Here is a 19,981-nt window from a genome sequence, read left to right on the forward strand (position 1 = left end):
GGCTTCTCCTGGAGCTGTGGGCCAGCACTCGGCACGTCCTTAACAGCAGATTTGGCAAGAAGGGAATCCCACTGCTGCAGAGCCCAGCACCATGCAGCTCCCTGTGCTACTGCCCCGAGGACTCCAGACGGGATCTGCTCCATTTACAAATACGGGCATTTCTCTTGCAGGTGCCTTAAACTCCCCCGGGAGACCAGAGCTGAACTGCGTTCCTCCAACTTCTGACCCACCAGGAAAGACTCTGGAGCCGAAACAGAGCTGCAGCCCCACTGTGGACGTGTGAGCCGGAGGAGTCCAGCCCCTCTCCCACCCAGGAGCCGTTTCTGAAGAGATTATCGAAAGGGACAACAGGACGTGCTCATCATGGCACCAAAATCTGCCAGGAGCAGCACCCGCAGGGAACACGTTTCAGCCTGGCAGCCTGGCTCAGCCCCATTTCACGCTGGAAGAGCTCCTCGGGTCTGAAACAGGCCCCAGGGACATTCCCCGCCAGTGCCAGGGGCAAAGCTACAGCCTGGCCGAATCCTTTCTTCTGTGAAGAAACTCCTTCCTGGGCTCAGATCTTCTGGAGGAGGCCTGAGCCACGCTCCATCTCCTGCAGCGGCACTACACAACTCGCTGTTTCCTTGTCTTCGCTGGCACCCTCACTGGCACCCCAAGCTAAAAAGAATTTAATGGGGAAAAAAAAAGACATCCCAGCCTTGAGCTGCCCGGAGAAGGGGTCGCCCAGCAGATGATCCGGCCTCTCTAGGAGCAAAGGGATCCGGAACAGAGCTGCCAGCGGGAGAGCACGTGGGAAGGTGAAAGGTGGGCACAAGGATGGGGAAGAGCTTTTGCCAACTTGTTGGATCCAATTAGCCAAAAATAATTGAAAAACACAGCAGGAGCCCAGCATGGGGCCAGGACCACTTTCCTCACCGAGAAGCTTCGCATCAACACGCAGCGGAGCCCTGCTCTGCTGGAAAGCAGGTTCCAGAGCTCGGCTTAAGCTCAGGCCTCCCAGGCTTGCCCTGTCCCATGGTTTTGGCAGGCCAGTGGCCACGGGGAGTTGTACCCGCTGTGGTCTCAGCTGGAGACAGGCTGGAGCCACACGGCTTTGATCCACTCTCCCATCTGGCCAGCGGGAACATGGATCAAGTTTGCAGCTCAAGCCTGTTTCTGGTTCCTTCACTGACCTTCGCACCCCCACGGGTGAAGGTCAGAGCCTGGGGCAGAGGGGGCTGTTCCCCCACGTACCTCGGCTTGTTAGGAAAGCCACTGGGCCCACTGGTGACAAACGGTGCTGTTCTGAAGAGCACAGCCCCTCACAGAGGGGGAAGAGGCTGCATTGTCCCAGGACGCAGCCACAAAAGCGCTGCAGAGCCCTCTTGACACCTTGGCCTGTGGATGTGGCACGGAGAGGGCTACTGCCTCTCTGTCTTGACGTGGTCTCCAATCATCCTCCTGTGATACGTGGCCAGGAAGATGTCGTTGTCTCGGGGGCAGTCGTAGTGGCAGGAGCACATCTTGATGAACATCATCTTCCGCTGGAAGAAGTCCCCCTCGGGGCAGCGGAACTCCACCTCCACGGTGCTGGTGACGTACGGGGTGCAGCAGCGGCCGTCCGTGCAGCTGCCGCAGAACTTGGGCCGGTAGGAACGGGTGCTGGTGCAGCCCGAAAACTCAAAGTGGAGGCTCTGGCGTGGCTTTGGGGTCCGCACACATTTCTTCCCCTTCTAGGGAGAGAGCAGACGGGTTAACAAGGACAATCAGACAAAAGGTCCACGCAGGCCTGTGCTCTGTCTCCATCACCGGGCGATAGGACGCAGAAAAAGTAGAAGCGCAGAGCAAACCCCGTGAGACAGGCTCGTGCCCGACAAGCACCTACCCAGGCCACCCCTGGCATCCAGGGTGTTGTGTCCCCGCACCCAGTACCTTGGTTTTCTCCACGGGGAAGTCGCAGGGCCGGACCATGCAGAGCCGGGTCTCCTTCTCCAGGCGGCACTGGGGGTTGTCGTTGGTTACTCGGGCAGAGATGCCCATGCCACAGCTCTTGGAGCACGCGCTCCACTCGGTGGTCTGCACCAGGCAGTTCTCCTGCAGGTTATTCAGCTCCGGTTTGTGTGCTGGATCCTCCCTGAAAACTGAGCCACGCCGAAGAGACACAAGGCAAGGTTCAGGGCTTGGGACAAAGTGTGGCAGCTCCATGGCCGCTCCCAACTTGGTCTAACTCCTCAGGGACAGCAGCAAAGGTCTGGTCCATCCCGTGAGCTCCTCAGCCTCTCAGCAGAAGGAGCACACATCAAGCACGGGGCAGTTTCCTACCTCAGCCCAGCTCCAGCCAGTTCTGCTGCAGTACCCGAGGGTGCGCGAGCCTCCCCCCAGCATCACTGAGGTCTCACCCAAACGGGTCTGGAGTAGCCCCTCCCAGTGCACAAAGTGAGCAGCCAGCACCAGTTCCAAACCAGGTGTGACTTAGGGCCCCAGTCCAAAGGCAGTTTGGATCCACCCCTACCTCCCAGCAACCAGCTCCCAGCCCCATCACCTCTGCCCACCACTCACCCGCCATGGCTGTTTCGAAGCGGTTTTCCTCGCTGCCCTCCTCGCAGATCCACTCTTCGCAGCACTTATTGTGAAATTTCACCCGCCGGGGGTTGGGGCACTCGGGGGACGGCAGCCGCAGGTCGTCGGAGCAGAGGGGGATGCAGCCGATGGCCCCGTCCATGCAGATGCACTGCAGCTTGCAGGTGGGCTGGAAGCTCTCCCCGTTGTGGTAGATCTTGCCCAGCAGGTCACAAGTCGCACCCTCATGAGCTGGGGGAAGGGGGAAGAGGAGGAGGAGGAGAAGCTGAGCAGATGGCAGGGGCCTGGCAGCACGGCCTCTGCCTCAGGGGGTCACAGGCTCCTGACGAGGGACAAGTGCCCACATGCAGACTCTCCCTGGCTCTGCCATCCCAGTGCTGGATGCAGCAGAAGTTGGCACATTTAATATTTGGCTCCCTGGACCCAAGGCTACTCCTGACACCGGTTTTTGGAAGTTGGCTCCAGCTGTGCCAGACCTCCCAAAGTTCTCTAGAAAAATCTCTTCTTCACTTGGATGAGTGGACTTTGTCTTTACGGCTTGTAAACAGCCTGTTCTCCAGGCAGAGGTCTTCCTGTCCAGCTCAGAGTGCCCCAGTCATGGTGTTGTGCAAGACACATTCCTGACACGACACGTGAGCCAGCAGCTTCGCTCCTCAACACTCCTAGGAGACCGAAAGGCAACATTCTCCTAAGAGCAGTTGGTTCCCCACATGTCTGACAGTATCTACAAAAGGAAAATAACACTTTGGGTTTATGACCTTTTGGCTCCTCTGTGATGCATGAATCTCTTCTTCCTTCCAGGCACAACTTTTCCTATTTCTCTCTCTTCTGATCTCCAGATCTCTCATCTCCAGCCCTCCTACGAGTCTTTCACTCCTTCTCCATAAAACTTAAATGAGCAAAAAAGGGAACGCAACCATATTGGACACATAGGAGCAAACTTCAGCACGGGGGTGTGAGCAATGCTCACAAGTTCTTACGTCTGTATTAGCCAAAATTCTTCCAGTGGAAGTTTTCCAGCAGAAAACTCTTATTTGATTAAGTTTTGCAGGCACAGATCAATGTCAGGAATGTTTTCAATGAGAAACAACTGAAGCATTTCAGTTTGATATCAAAGATCTCCTTCATGCTCTTACAATAGCTCAACCAAAATACTTGTTGGACAGTATCCATAGGGGAAGCATTTTGCTCGGGTGATTATTTTAGATACTATAAAGATCAAGATGAAACATTTTGATATAATGGAAGTGGAAAGTTTTGACACAGCCAAGCAAGTATTCTAAATAACTCATGGAAAGTTTTGAGATTTTTTTTTTTTCCCTTCAGCCTGAAATGAAATGTTGAAATCTCAAGAGTTGTTCACAGGACAGAAATCCTGCTTTTGGACAGTTCTCATCAGCTGCTGCTTTCTGCAGTCCTGACCCTTAAAAAACAAAAAAATCCATGCAAACTTCTATTGGGAAGTTACCAAAACGAAGGATTCTTGGCTGCTTGCGGAGGCTTACCAGGAAACCTGATCTATTTTCCCCTTAGTCCCGCTCACCCGTGGAACATTGTCTCAGACAGAAAGAGTTTGGACCAAACATGGAGCGAGAGCCACTTTCCATCCCACCTAGTCCTTGAGGGGACACAAATCCTTCCGGGCTGCTAATGCCTTGTTTCTAACCAGAGCTGGATCTCAACTTGCAACTCTTTTCAATGCCATTGGTATAAAAATATTCCTGTGCTCCTACTTAGAAGTTTCAAAATCCTCACTTTTTCCATCAAAGGGGAAGCCATCCACTTTCCCTCTACACAACCATTCATACTTATTTTTAAATCCTCTTTCACTGTTTTTTAGCCCAAGCCCTCTCCCTTCCCAATGAACAGATCGTGCTGTTCCCTCAGCAGCACTCCTCCCCACCCAAGGAATGGCAGCATGCTCAGGGGTTTTATTATGTTTTCAAAATTCAGTCGTTTGTCATGCCCTTCATTACCCTCCAATGACCTCACTTTCCTGTTGACCTGATCCAGTTAAAGCACCGAAACGGATTGTGCCAGCGGAGTGAGTTGGCTCTTTATTTACCAGCTCCGCTTGGCACCGCTGCCACCTCCTGCCTCCAAACACCGCGTCCAGCCCGGGAGACTTTTGCCCTTTCCTGTGGGGAATCCGGCAGAGCTCAAGTGAGCTGCTCCGGTCGCCGCAGCTCTGCCAGCTCCCTGCACCCACCCAGGCCACCCTGCCACCCTTAGGTGCTCCTACTCTCAAGTTACTACGGGATCATCTCCACCTTTCTGATACTCCAAGGTGTCTGCGGAAAGGGATGAATTCCTCTGCAATACATGAAGTGCTACATTCTGTGGTAACATCAAACAAATATACAGCGATTTTCACTCTGATGGTTCCCTTCCTTTCTCTTCTGATGTGGCCTTCGGGCTGGTACCCAACCTAGAAGCTTTTCCCGTGACACCTGAACACCTCTCTGCTCCTTTCTGCTCCCATCAGATGTGTCTTATGTGGCTACAACGCTTCTCTATCCACAAACACTGATTTTTCCCTGCAGTCAATTCATCACTCCACCTTCAGCTCCCTTCAGTGCTTCCAAAATCCCCCATCTTCCAAGAGATCAGTGCGGACATCATAAAAATACCACCCAAGGACATTATGTCCCAAATCCACAGTCCAATTCAGGGAGATATCCTGGTCTGTGTTCACCTGGGATTTTTTGCCATGAAAATCTTCATTTCTCATTTAAAGGCAGTTGTGGTCTTCAAGTCTGATTTTCTACACAGCAGGGATCTGGGATTCTCACTCCAAAATCTTTGTACCAAACCCACACATCATGATGATGTGTTTCTTTAGAAAGATGTCCAGTCTTCATGTGAAGTCTTGGAGATGGAGACTCCTGAATAAATTGTTCTGGTGATTTAGCTACCTTTACTCTACAAAAACACACCTCATTTCCAGTCTGAATTAGGCAGTCTACAGCTTACACCCACTGGGTGTTATTACACCCACATTTACCTTCAATCAACAGCTCCTGGGTGTATCAATGCCTACAGAAAGTACTGGGAAGCTCATGTGGCTTCTAAAGATCACAATAACCAGGGGAGGAAAATTAAACAGATCACTTATAAAAACTTCTGAAAAGAAAGGAGAAAACGCCTTCTACGAGTCAAATTCATTATTTGGAGGTTAAAAAATGGCATGTGATCCTGGCACTGCCAAACAGTGCAGCTCCACCCCGACCCCCCAACGCCCCTGTCTCAGGTCGGCGCGAGCGCTGCGGCTGCCGGAGCGTTTCCAGAGATGCCCCGTGGGGTGGCTGAACCTTCACATCAGCCTTCCAGCCCTCCGGACTGTTTCGGAAACCTTGAATTAAAATGGTCAGCTCCTGGCAGAGACAGGAACAGAGGAGTCTTGTCTTTAAACAAAGAACAGGAGACTGAGGAAATACCTTTTTTTTTTTCCCCTCTACGCCACAATAATTTTTGCACGCTTTAAAAATAGCTACTAAACAAAAAAAAAAAAATCAAAACGTTTTTTCTTTTCTGGCTGAAAAGAGGCACCAGGAGAGAAAACAGGTCTGCATTTGGATTTACCTGGCTCAGTAATTCTCATGTTCTACATACACACTATTTTGCAAACGAGTTGTTCAGCTCTTTCCACCCACGTGCTACGGCCAGAAATACGATCCGGCTCTTGCATGTCAGCAGGAGAGTGCCCAGTGCCAATGTGCAGTGCAAGGCAGCAAGATTTTGGGTGAGATTTTCCAAGCAACTCTACTTTCCAGTAAAAGTCCAGATTGCTGATATTCACCCACAGGCACTACAGGGTTAGAGGATGTCTCCTAACAACGTCACAGGAACAAACCCCAACTCGTGCCTTCACTGCAGGAGGAAATAGGCTGCGTGTGTATCGGTATCAGTGAATCTGTTGGCTCGCCGGGCTGGCACAGCATCCCTGGTGCTGGACGAAGCTCCGAGCACTACAGGAAATTCTGACGACGCCGTGGGTTTTCTGGGAGGTCTGCGGGCAGAGGGCTGAAGGGGCCACAAGAAAACCGCACAATAACAGAACATACAGCTCTCACCTAAGCAGATCCCGCTGCCTCTGTGGATTTTGGAGAAGTCGCAGTAGAGTCCCTTGTGATGATCACAGGGTTTCTGCAGGGAACAGAGCTCGCCAAGCTGCCTGGCACACACCTTGCAGCAACCACAGGCATCCAACACATGGCTGGTGCCAGCGGGGCACTGCAGAGGCTGGGAGGGACACTGGCATGGATACGTGCAGGCCTGCGGTTCTACCTGGAGGGCAGACAAGCCATGGAGAGAATGAGTCTCCCACAAGCCAGCCAGGCAGAGAAATGAAAAACACGATTCTGCTTCAAGCACAGACACCCCGTCAAGAGGAGGGAAGACTGACTTCACCCTCCACTGGAGAGTCCTGCTGCAGAGGACGCGCATGCAGCTCCCGAGGACTCGCAGGACTAATCTTTTTCTCACCCCTAACTCATCTGGAGCTCAAGGAAACAAAAAAGATGCCTCTGGGAAGCAGGGCCAAAACAAACAGGACAAGCAGTAGCTTGGAGTCCCATGCGCAGCTCAGCCCCCCGCTTCCCTGGAAGCAATAAAACAGTAATTATTAACAGTAAGCAATTCCCAGCTCTTACGTAGCACGGCTCAGGAGAAAACATCAAAGCGCTCTGCAGCAGCAGCATCAGACCCAGTCCGGAGATGGAAGAGGTGAGGTGCACAGCGAAAGGACTCACCCAAAGTCAGCCAGCAGGACTGTGGCAGCGCTGAAAACCGACCCAAAAGCTCCCAAGTCCTATTTTGTCCCCTGGATCTCAAACTTTCTTCGTTATTCCCAGAGATGTGCCCTCTTCTTCCCCTTTTCCAGAGAAAGCAGCATAACCAACCTTCCTTGGGACCTCGTGAACCTACAGCTGTCCCACTTGGTAGCACTTCAGAAGTGCTGGCCACCTCCTGAAACCCACCCTGAGGCTTTTATGCCACTTTGGATGTCAAACAAAGATCAGGCTATGTCTGAAGGAGGGTTACCTTCTCCCTAAAACCCAGAACGCTTCAAATACTCCAGTAACTCTGTGGCATCCGTGTCCTTAATCAGCTTGGAGCAGATACACCAGCCTCAGCTCTGGATGTGCCCAGATTTGGGCAAGATGTAAAACCACGGCTGTGAAAGGTCACTAAAGATCCTCTTATACCTCCTCAGAAACACCAGTGTGCCAACTCCAGCCTGGTTTTCTGTTCAGCTTCTGCCCCCTAAAACTCTCCAGGTAGTACAGCAGCACGCAAGAGCACTACTCCAATTTGCAGCCCTCAGGGCTGAGCGCTGCTAGGCACGGGCCAGCTCCCACCCCAGCGGGGCTGATTCAACCCTTGCAGGGAGAGGATGCCAGCAAAACGCCTTGGGATGCTGTACTGCTGTGAGCTGGGGTGAGGAGGAGAGCACCCCACGGGGCAGAGCCCTCACAGCTCCGCTGCCAGACCCCACCACTGCCGCGCAGGGAGAGGGGCTACAGCAGCTGGAAAGAGCCTGAGGGCAGGCGGGAGGGGGGACACCTGGAACAGAGGTCAAAAAAATATCTTGTTATGGCTCTGTTTGCACTTGTTATATCCCATCCAGCCCTCGCTTGTGAAATAGCTTCCTTGGATATTGTGTTTGTCACCAATAACAGTAGTAAAACTGTTCCAGCTGTTTCGACTGTTGCTCATAACAGCTGCTGGGACTTTAGCTCACATGGGGTCAGAAGATGCCAACTGCTTTGTACTTCTGTAACAACCAGCACAGTATGGTGTAGGACAGGGATCAGGCCGAATCCTAACTCGCGAGTCCTCCCAGAGTCTCACCCTGCTCAGCAGGAATCAGTATAATTCTCCTTGAAAACTCCTAGAGCAAAGTATTTTGGAAACAAGCCTCTCCTGCCTGTAGCCCAGCTGTTCTCAGACGGCAGCCTCAGAGCCGCTCGCTGGGAGCCGGCGTGTCACGGGGATCTCTTCCCGACTGCTGAAGTGCATTAAAAGACGCTAAAAATACAGAAATGCTTTCCTACTGTTTTTCATGTATGTAACCACTGTAGCTGCCAAAAGGACGTGTTATTCAACCAGGGATGAGTGGGTGGGGGGTTCATGAGATCATAAAAGAGGCAGAGCATTGCTAACACAGGACCTATATTAAGATGCAATCCATGCACTTAAAAAAATAATGACAACAAGCATTTTCCAATGCAGTGTCAGCCACAGGCCATATAAAGAAACACTCTCAAAATAGCTCTCCTACTGAAAAACAAACCAAAACAACCTCTTCCAGGATAACAGAGAACACAGTGGAATTAAACCCAACCAAGTTTTCTTTCTCGCCTTCATTAATCATTGTTGGTGCTGTTTATTTCCTTTAATAACTCACCCAAAGAAACCAGACCACCTGGTTTCACCTTCTGTTCACAATCAGCTTCGCTTCCTCATTATATTACAGCTGCTTTTCAGCACAAGAACATCTGGATTGAGATCTCCAACATATCAGAGACCTGCTGGGTGACTGCGTCCCTGCCTCTGCTGTGCCTCATTTCCCCCACCTGGGAGCAGAGGCACAGCTTAAAAGACCCGATTCATCCGTATTTGCAGGGCTCTTTTCAATACTCTGAGGTTTTCCAATACTTCAAGATTTTCCAATCGCTCAGCTCAGACATGCCTCTCTTCATCACCCAGTCCACCTGGGCTCAGGGTGTGTTTGGGCTCCTCTTTGCTTGTTTTATTAGTGAGCGAAGTCAGCTCGTGCTATTTATAATTCCCGCTCCTCTCACAGGCCCAAGAGAGGAGAGAACGAGCTGAAATCTTTTTTGGCTCCTGCACACTCAGCAGTGAGCACTGAATAACTGGCTGGTGAGGGGAACTTCTTGAGTTGGGAACAGCTGGTAGAAAGTCAACATTGAACCAACTTCCTAGAGCTCTCCATTACTTAAATTGCTTTCACAGCAACTTCAAATAGGCTAAATAATGGATTATATTGCATTTGCATGGAGCACCTTCCACCCTGCAATATTTTCAAGGACTGCTTGTAGGAGCTGTTTCAATACAGCACGGAAACTGCCCAAACTGTCCCGAAGAACTGCAAAGACTCACACTCAGGGCTTTGCTACAGACACATACGTAACACAAAGACCAGCATTTCCACGTAACATGCCACTGACCTGGGTGCAGAGGGATTCAATTTAGAGAACATTTCCTTTTCTTCCCTCTGCAGAAGGGTCTGTCCCCAAAACTACACTTTTACCTTCACTGAGCAGGATCCTCACTTCACTATAGCCTTGACCTTGTTTCTGTTGAGGTTAGCAGCGCGTTTCTGTGAACTCTGAGAGCAGCAGAACAGAACCAGATCAAGGCTCAGTGTCAGTACCAGACCAGTATCAGTGCCAGATTCAGTAAAGTGCTAAAGCCTGGATTATCAGCTCTCCCTGCTCCTGGATCGCTGGCAGCTCTTATTTCAATCACGAACACCATGTGTGAATCTGCCTCTCCCAGGACCCCCGACCAATGGCCAAGCCTCAGCGGGAGTTCAAACAGCCTGACTAGAGGATTCCCTTGCCTGTGCTCCATGCATGTTCTCCACCACTGACTCCCAGGTCCCATCTGCTCAGCTGACAAGCCAGAACAAGCTTCCTCCCAACTGCCAGCACCAAACCCAGTTACCTGGGGGGAAAGAAAAAGTGAAAATGTTCTTCCTGCTTCACATTCACATAAAAGCTCTTCCCCTTACACCTTCAGGAAGGCACGAGTAGGGGGACACGAGCTCACACCACTGCAGCAGTTTTGTGGCATCATCAGGACTTCTCATTCCTGATCAATGTCCACGTGAGCCCAGGGAACCAGCTAAGAGGGCCAAACCAAAGAGGATTTTTAAAATGCGTTTGGGCTCGTGACTGCATTCAAAGGGCTGGGAAAGGAGCGTTTTGAAGCCGAGATAGCTGTTTGCAAAGTGCTTTGGGAGCCAGGGGTTAATGCTGCAAGGTAGAAGTATATAACAAACACAGAACTGGTTCTCCTTCCCGCTCCAAGACTGGCAGTAGATAAAGCAGCCAAAACACACCTATTCACACACTCCAAACAGTGAACTGTCATGGATAATACCTGCTCTCCCTCCACCACGGGCTCTCAAGGCACCTTCCCAACGTTGCTGCAGCACATTGTACAACAGCCTATTACAAGGACAAGAACCACTGCCCCCATTTCACAGAGAGTGGAGGCATGGAGACTTGCCCAGGCTAAGCCTGGCAGAGCTAAACATAACTCTCAGCAAGCCTGGTTCTACTCTCACCTCCAAACAACACGGGAGGCAGATTAAGGAGCAACAGCTCTCATTTCCTTGCTCGGTCCACTAAAGATCACTCTCAGAGCTCAAAGAAAGTCAAAAGTCCCATTTCTGAGGCAGTTGACAGGTTTAGGGAAAATGACATCACCTCAGAGTCACCACAGAACCATAGAACACCAGGTTGGAAAGGACCTCAGGGATCACCTGGTCCAACCTTTCTTGGCAAAAATAATAAATTTGGTAATCACAAAGGGTCGGGGTGGTGGGATTCACTACTATCATTTGTATGACCAGTCTGGTGCTGGCAAAGCTGGGTTTGTGCAAGAGTCAAGAAGACCATCCCAAACCGCAGAAGTTACTCTTAGATGACAGAAGTGTCGGGTGCACAGGACACCTTTCCTGGCAGGAAAGGGGCTGGCACATGCTGGGTGCTGCCAGGAGCAATCAAACAGACCTTGTCAACCAGAAATTTATTGCATCTATCAGCACAATAAGCTGTGCAAGGCACAGTGGCTCTGTGAACCCGATCTCTTCACCGATCCAAGAGGCATTTACTGCAATTTAGATACATTAATGACTGCAGTAATGTTCCTGCTATTACTGGCACTGTAACAGCACACAAAAGTCCTAAGCAGAATCAGCTGCTCTGTCAAGCACTTGTATTAACACAAAACCAGGCACAAATCCTGCTCTGGAGAGGCTGCAGTCTAATTTCCCCCTCGGGATCACTGTTTTTGGGAACACATGGGTGGATTCAGTGGCAGCTGAGGAAGGATGGTGATGGTAAGGAACTGGGATACAGGATTTTTATTCCTTGCAGTGACATAAACTCAGTGACTTCACCTCTCTCTGTTCTCTTCTCCCCCCTTGTAAACCAGGGCTGGCTTCTAGCTCACGAGAGTGGAGTGAAGCAAAATCCATTCACATTTGCCAAGAGCTTTGAGATCCGTAGATGACAGGCGTTACGCACGGTGCAGCTCCGAGCGTGATTTAGTTACACAGTGCATTTGCACTGCTCTGCTAACAGCCAAACTTCTCTCAGAAACCTTCTGCAGGTGGCAGCTGGGAAGAGTTATTCAGCCTAAAGCATTCGCATGCATCAAAGCCAGAAGCTGCAATGCCCAGCCAGCAAAGGGAGCTGCTGCAGTGCAATACATACCCAGCCAGGAGCAAGGAGGAGGAGGAACAGGGTCCAGGTCACTGTCCCCAAGTTGCCAGACATCCCGAGTAAAGGGAAGGGAGGGGATTCAGGCTGCCGACTGACTCACTCCTTCTCCTTCGGAGTTTCTCCTCTCTCTTTGGAGAAAGTTGCACACCAGCTCCTCTTTAAATAGCCTCCTGGAGGGGGCGTGCCCCGCGCTTGAGTGACAATCTGGAAAGCAAGCCGAAATGGGTGCAACAAAAAATGTCCAAATTCCAGGGAACATGAGCAGATTCCTGTGGCCCTGGCGGTTACGGGGCTGCCGGCGCAGCCTGCAGCTTGGTTACTTTCCACGTGGGTAAATCAAATCCCAGTAAAAGCAGGATTATTATTTTTTAATTTTTCCTCTTTTTGACTCCAGAAGTATGAAGCCTGGGACAGCTTTCTTGACACAACCCCCCTTTCTCTACCTACATCCATTCCTCTTTGGCTGCAAGAGCTGAGGACTTAAATAAGCACAGCTTTGTGGTGCTCAGTGTTTTTCCTTTGAACAGGAGGGAGAGACGGAAAGTTCAGCGCTGTTAGGCACAATTAGGTACCATAACTGACCGTGCATCACCAGCGCTTGCTGCTGCCAGCTCTGAGAAATGAAAGTTTCATGACTATAAAGGCTGCTGTCTGAACTCCTACAAGGAGGAGCTGTTTGTTTTACAAGGCAATGAAAAGCTACGGGGTGAAGGTTATTGATAAAGGACAGCAGTTCCCCGTTGTGCTTTATTTGCATCTCGGGATTGATGCAGGATATAACACTTTTTTATCTCGGGGCATGTTCTGTTTGCTGCTGAAATACAGAAGCAGGCGTCTGCACAGCCAGCACAAAAAGACTTTTAGACTATGAAAGAGTTGTTTTGTGTATTAAAGAGTTGTTTTGTTTATTCCCAAAGAGCAAAGCAGAATGCTGCCATGGAAAGATGAGGAGAAGGAGTGCAGCAGAGGGCACTCTTAGTCCTTGCTGGCCTGGGGCGTGACAGAGCAGGTTGGGTACCGGACAGGAACCCTCTGTGCTGCACACGAAGTGGCCTTAAAAAGATGGAGCCATGTTTTTGAGTCCAGGATAGAAGAGGTGAAAGATCTGTGTAATTACCTTGGGCCAACATAAAGCAAGGGGCAGGAGCGTATGCAGAATGCACTGTGCCATACAGTCCCTACCTCATCCCAGCAGGGTGTGCTGGGAAGTAGGACAGAAGATGAAGAAAAATATAGGGAGTGTGTAGTGGGTCATTTCAATTCCATCTCCTCCCTTCCGGCCTCCAAGTGCAGGGCAGCTCAGCTGGGAATCAAGCCCTGCATTTTTCTCAGGTCCTTTAAGGCCTCTGCACCACACGAGATCAGCCTCCACGCTCCCTATGCCACTGTTTGTCCCCTGCTGAAAACAGACGACTCCAACTCTTAATTAATTAATTAGCACCTGGAAAGCCCCTTGGGATTTGGGGTTGGAGAGCATTAGCGTGGTGCAAACCACCTCAGATGCACCTCCTTCTGCTCCTGTTCTGTAAGATGAGGGATTTCACAATCATTTCCGTAACAGCTACCTCTGCTAATGTCACAACGAAGGATTATGTCTCCACACAAAAGATTTAATGTACTGGAGGTGGCATAAACAACCAGTGCCCTAGAGCAGCTCGGAGCTAAAGGCTGGATATACATTTCCTCCCTTTTTGGAAGGCTTGGCACCTTAAATGATGTTGTCGCCTCACATTTCACACGACGTTCTCCCACTGCTCGTAAATAAGACAGGGATAAAGTGCTACACACCTCTGTTCTCACACAGCAAGAATATAAACCACAGCTGAATTCCAAGCCATTTGGGGCGTTTGAAGGTGTTATATTTGTGCCTTTTTAAAAGGACAGTGCGCAATGTACAGCTCGATTCGTACATTGCTCCTTGTCCAAGCAGCACCTTGAACCACGATCTTCCAAACTCTGCTTTTAACATAAACCTGCTGCATGTCCTCGAATGAACTGTTCAACCAAAATCGTAATACTCGCTCACCTGTCAGGAGTTTTGTGGGGAATATTCAGCACTAAACCACATTATGATGGCTGATTAAGTTTTCAACCTACAGTAAAAGTAAAGAATAATTCGATTATAAAACATCCTTACCAAGCCGCTCATCATCATCCACCCGAATGCTTTCACCTTCCGAGAAGAGTAGCATGAACAAAACGTGCCGAGTTGCAATCCTGCTCATCCTTCGAGCCACCTTAGCTCTGCCATGGCCAGCCAGCTGCCTCCCCTGCCTCGCCACGAGACGAGCGTCTGGATCCACTCCAGCTCCTTCACTGAACAGCAGAACCAGCACCTTGCACCATTCTCCTCACTGCACAGTGCCAGGAGCAGCGCCAAACCCTCCGAATGAGGGTCGCTGGGGACAGCAGAGCCCCCTTTGCCTCTCAGAGCCCAGAACCAGTCTGCCACAAAGGCACCTTCTTACTGTAAGCTGAAAAAAAAGTAGAGGAGCAGCAGGACATGAAGGACAAGTGTCAGATGGAGATCTCTGGATTTTGGGAGCTCCCTACACCCATGGTCCAAGATATTCTTAGGGCACTGGGACAACCAAAACCACCCCTAGTGCTGACACTGAACTCTTCACCCCACTGGACATGCCACTTGCCAAGAAGCAAGAGAAGAACATGAAGGTTGAGTGACTCAGAATGATCAAAGGGAGGAAACACCCAAGTTAACACCAATTCACATCTCTTCTTTTTGCCTGAGCTGTCTCAAGTGAATGGATAAAGATGTCAACCCTGCTTAAAATCTCCCCCAAGCAAAGAATAGTGGGTGTTTAATTCACCTTGTTAGGTTCTTCTGGGTTCACTCACCATGCCCAACTAGTAGCTTTCCTGAATTTATAGTAATTAAAAAAATAAGACGTTTAGATAATTGCTAAAAATCATGTAAGGCTAAATAATAAAATAAAGGCAAGCACACCCACAGTTTTTTGGCTCAGCGTGATCTCTCCCAGTGGCACCCTGCCCACAGAAGCCAAAATAAAAAGCCAATACAAGCAGCATTGCAGGGGGAAGCATGCTCACCCAGTCCTCAATGACTTCAGAGCTGTCCCCTGTCTCAAAGCTGCTCGGTTGTCCACAGGACATGCTGGTGGCTCTCAGGACTCTTTTCGGGAAGGTTTTCATTCTCACAGCTGGCCAGTCTTAGCAAAAGTCACTGTTGGAGCGGATCACAGGCAATCACTCTAATTTGGCACGCTTTTAATTTCATGAGCCTTGCTGAAATTATATCATAGATTTGGCCCAGCAGAGATGATGAGGTTCATCCAGCTAGATGGTCTGAAACACAGCAATTTCATTTAATCGTTCATTACCCAACTACTGATGCCTGCTTGATACATCCTGCTCACGTGCCCAGGGTAAACATGGCCAGATCTGGGGCCATGAAGGAGTCCTGTCCCCTGCTTTTTGCCTTGCTCTGTAGTATAAAGATAAGACACAATTCTTAAGATTGGCTGGGAACTTTCACCCGACTTCTCCCCTGATGATACAAAAGTGACCCTTGATTTCTCCATCTGTGGTAGATTACTAATAAAAAAACCCCATCAATGTCTCTCAAGGCCGTAAGTTTGCTGCAAGGCTGGGAAGGAGTTGTGCGGGTCCATGTGCTTTGGGGTAGGACAGGTGAGCAGTCTCTGAAAGCTTTGGGGCTAAACGTGATTCCCAGAGACTTAACAGCTAAGAAGGTCTCTTCCAGACCCCTGTTCCAGTTCAAGTTCAGTTCTAATTCAGCATCTGACATTTGGGGCCAGATTCACACCATCTAATTCTTAGACACTTAATTAATTAGAAGCCTAATCTCTCTAGGCTGTCTTTATAATGACTGCAGAAGGCCTGCAGCTCCTGAACTGCCTTCTGATGGTCCCATCTCCATTGCTCCATATGCACCAGCTGTACCAAGATGTTATTTGCTGTAAATTATCAAGAAAAAGTGGCATATAAAGGCAACGCCAGAGCTCAGCGAAGGCTAAATGCTACAGCATATCTGACTCTAATCTGGGTGGGAAAGGCTTCCCTGCCCTACGGACGGAAAGGGCAGGAAAAAGCACCCCTCCCCACTTCAGCCCAGCCTTGGGATGAAATCCTGACTGCACGGAAACACCCACTGGTTGCAGCAGAATTAGGATTCCCCTCTCCGCCTGGTTTGCCAGATGCTGCAGCCCTGAGGGTGAGGACACTCTGCTGTGCCCATCGTTTAAGGATGTCAAGCAGGGAACAAATTTTGTCCCTGGCTGCAGAGTTCACTAATGAAGTCTACAGTTATTTTAGTTCTGGAAGGAACACTCCATTGTATTTGAGGATTTATTGTGAAATCGAAGCCTATCAAGGGATGCAAAACTTGGGATGGGTGCGGTGCCTGTTGATGTCCTTATAAAGGAAGTAAATATATAAAACAGTCTTGGCATCACGAGTTCGGAAAGAGACAGTGCTTAGACACAGAGCTTGCCAGCAAAAGCATGCATTCTCCTCTGAAAATAAAAAATGCCCCTCTGGAGCCTGATCTTGACAGGATGAGAAAAGCCAGTTCTGCAGCTTACCAAAGAGTGTGCAGTGAAGGGCACCCAGAGGGGCTGCCAGGAGAGACGCTAAACCCTGTTTGTCAGTGCACAGGGTTCCCACTTCAGAATACGTGAGCAGTAAGAAAGTCAACACTTCTAAGGACATACACGCAACAAGAAGCCTTCCCAAAGCAGAGCACCACAGGTGTCGAGCTCTTAGCAAAAAATAGGCCTTGGTTTTGGAAGCAGAACACTTGACAGTCTTCTCCCTCCCTTTTGCCCTGTTTCTGTTGTGAGAAATCTGGCCCTTCGCCCCAATCCAGGGCATAGCCAGTTGGGAGGCTTTCAGGCCAGCTAGGACCACTCTAATTATCTAACCTGACTTCTTGCCTAACACAGGCTGGAGGATTTTGCCTAAATAATGCACAAGATCCTGCAACAAGGGCTGCCGTGACCAGCTGCTGTATTCTGCCTCCTGGCAGGCTGCAACCAGCTCTGAATGCAGAAAAACAGGCAGAAGCTCATGCACGGCCCAGGCCCTGGCTTAGAGCTGCGGGGAGCCTGGCCTAACACCCAGCCCTGCCGCAGACCCCCAGCGTGACCCTGGGCACACTGTAGCTCAATCCCTTCACAGAGTGGTTCAGAAAGGGCTGCGAGCACAGCTTGTTCCCTGACCTGACCGTGCCTGGAGGCAGCGTGGGCTGTGCAGACCTGTCCAAAGGCACGAGCAGAGCAGCACCAGGCGTGCTCGTGCAGGCGGTGCCTCAGGATCCCCAGGGCTCAGCATCCAGGTTACCAGTCGATGTAGAAAATCAGACCTCGAGGGCAATCACGCTGTGCCTCAAGGTTTGTCAAGGTGCAATAAAAAAGTACCTGTTACCTGCAGACCAGCACAGGTCTCCAGGTGGTAGTGTAATAGCGGGTGATCTTCTGATACCCTTAACAACTGCAAAATTTGGATAGAAAAGTGAGTCACCATCAGGGCCAGGAGCATTTGTACCAAGGCATTGGCTTGTGCAGAACTGCAGGAGGAACAGGCCCTGGGAGGAAACAGGCAACTGCACCCACCTGTGAAATGGATGCTTCCTCGGGTTTTTCCACTTCTTAACTTACTGCATGCTTAATTATCCTGAAGAAAAACTGCAGGGAGGGAGGGTATGTTTAAGGTGGACTTGGGCAGGCTCGTTTAAGGAGGCCTCCTGCTCTGCAGGACTCCTTTGGTGCACAGCTCTGATGTATCTGAATAGCACTCTGTCTTTCAGGGGGTTTGGTCCTCACAACGCCAGCACAGATGAGGCACCAAAGGATGTGCTCAAGGTCGTATGGTTTGTGAAAGAGAAGGGACTAACATGAGGTCTCTCTAGCTGTGGGTACTGCATTTATCACCCAGTTCTGCCACCCCCTGAATAAGCAGCTGCTCTGCCATAATTACCAGGAGCTTTTCCTACTGCATAAGCCAGGCACTGCTGCGGCTGTACAGCCACATCTGAAAGGGTGCAAGGGTGAATTCTCCACTGGATCCCATCTCTCCAGAGACCTCTGGCATCACCTAAGCTCAAAGATTCTTTGCCCTAAAATCCATGACTCAGCCCCTCAGTCAAAATAGCTCTGCTGAAATCGATAGGTCTTCCCTAATTTATCCCAGCTGCGTATCTCACACAGGCTCAACAGGCAGCAACAGATCCCTGAGCTCTGCCAGGCTGGTAGGACCTGGAGGGGTGGGTGGCCTACCAGGACTTGTGTGTATCTCTCATTAGGGATTTGGGCTTCCAACAGGAGCCTGCCCACACCTTTCCCATTCAGGTTTTGGAAAAATTCCAGCTCATTACACGGAATCAGTGAATAATTTAGGTTGGAAGGACCCTTAGGTCATCTGGTTCCTCCTGCGGCTGATGCCAATGCAGAGGATAGAGAAGAGGGTTAGACTGCACAGACCAAGAGAGCAGGGCGGGTCAATGGGGTCTGCAAGTTCAGCAAGGCAGTGCTCTTCCAGCCTGTTCCTGTGGCACAAATGAATCTCAGCACATGAATCTTTGATTAACTTTCTAGCCCCTGGGGCTGTAACTGTGAGCCAGCCTTAACAAAGGGCTTGCACCTTTAGAGAGGCAGGGACTTCTCTCAGCTGAAGGGAGAGTTAACCTTGGAATGTAATGCAGACACCTTCAAAATTTAGCTGTAAACCGACTACTTCACTGCTGGTTAACGAACGTGATATTCTTCCGAAGTTCTGTACAAACTGCTGGAAGTTACAAAGGGATGAAAAATAATTTGGAAAATGTTAAGTGTGAGACTTTCACATACGTGTTCTTAATTCTTCATTTTTGTTGTGGGCACACATCTGTGAGGTTGATCTTTCATATTTGTTTTTTTTGTTTCCTTACTAATGGATTTTTAAGAAGTTTCACATCACAAATGTTTAAGAAAAGACAAGTCCCAAGCTCCATGAATAGCCTCGTTATAACAATGGCATAATTTTACACAATATTAATAAGGAAATAGTCTGTATTTGCAGCCATCATTGCCTTCAGACAGACCAAACTCACACACAAGCTGAGGAAGATGAAATGTTTCAGCAGGCTACAACCTGCGTGAGGTCTCTGGTGGGGCTTTCACGTGAGCAGGGGCAGTGCTGTGCTCCTGGGCCCCGGCAGTGCTCACCTGCTCCTCTGCCTGGACGCTGGATGAAGTCTGCTGCTTCTCAGCACCGGGTGCTTCTCTCCTCCCCTAGCCCCTTGTCCTAAACAATTGCCCCAGAAACTTGTGTGGTGTCAGAGATCCTCTTGATATATTTAGAGGCGACAGTTTTATTAGCTAGTAGTGGAACATTATTAGTTCTTGCCTACAAACGATGTATTTTTTCATACCATTTTATGTACAGGTACAGCAGCATTACTGTTACAAACCTCCTTAAACCACTTTCAGTTCAGAGCCTTTATTCTCAGTATGGATTTTGCTATACTGTCTTTTAAATACCCTGGTGCTTGTAAAGCAACCGCTATGACAGACTATAAAGCTTTTACAGTTTAGGCCATTTTACCCCAGAGATGCAGCCACAGACGTTTTCAAGTAAGTTTTACAAAGCCTCAGTCTGCTGTTGTTGTTGCTGTTTTAAGGAAGTTATTTGAACCAATAATTTTCACCTCTATAGTTTAAATTGTTTCACCCTCAGAAGCGTGATGTCATCTGGCCACAGAGGTGCACAGAGATGGGTTTGAATGCAGAGTTTAGGTGAATAATATTCACTTGTTTTTTTTCCAATCTGATCCCTGAAATACAGCCATGAGTCAGGTAAAAGAAAAGCTGTAGCTGGTTCAATTTCTTTGCCAGGCAAATAGCCCCAAATCATCTTTACTCTAATGCCTCTTTATGCAGTCATTTCACAATGTTCTCCCTTGT

The 19,981-nt window shown here is 49.7% G+C and overlaps 1 protein-coding gene across 2 annotated transcripts in view; it reads right to left on the reverse strand.

Annotated features, from left to right (window-relative positions):
- Positions 1 to 356: 356 nt before the first annotated feature.
- Positions 357 to 19,981, reverse strand: part of LOC141954633 (CCN family member 2-like) — a 42,898-nt gene continuing 23,273 nt past the window's right edge. Inside the window, exons 1-5 of one of the 2 annotated variants that reach the window (XM_074894323.1) lie at positions 12,033 to 12,157; positions 6,636 to 6,849; positions 2,542 to 2,793; positions 1,915 to 2,123; positions 357 to 1,715 (exon numbers count right to left, since the gene is read on the reverse strand). In XM_074894323.1, the coding sequence (XP_074750424.1) occupies positions 1,404 to 1,715; positions 1,915 to 2,123; positions 2,542 to 2,793; positions 6,636 to 6,849; positions 12,033 to 12,095 (1,050 nt within the window). In that variant the 5' untranslated portion in view covers positions 12,096 to 12,157 and the 3' untranslated portion in view covers positions 357 to 1,403. Of the gene's footprint in view, positions 1,716 to 1,914; positions 2,124 to 2,541; positions 2,794 to 6,635; positions 6,850 to 12,032; positions 12,158 to 19,981 lie in introns of those variants that run through there. The other variant, XM_074894324.1, reaches the window with a different exon arrangement.

Source organism: Strix uralensis, chromosome 25 (genome assembly GCF_047716275.1).
Source record: "Strix uralensis isolate ZFMK-TIS-50842 chromosome 25, bStrUra1, whole genome shotgun sequence".
Taxonomy (NCBI): Eukaryota; Metazoa; Chordata; class Aves; order Strigiformes; family Strigidae; genus Strix; species Strix uralensis.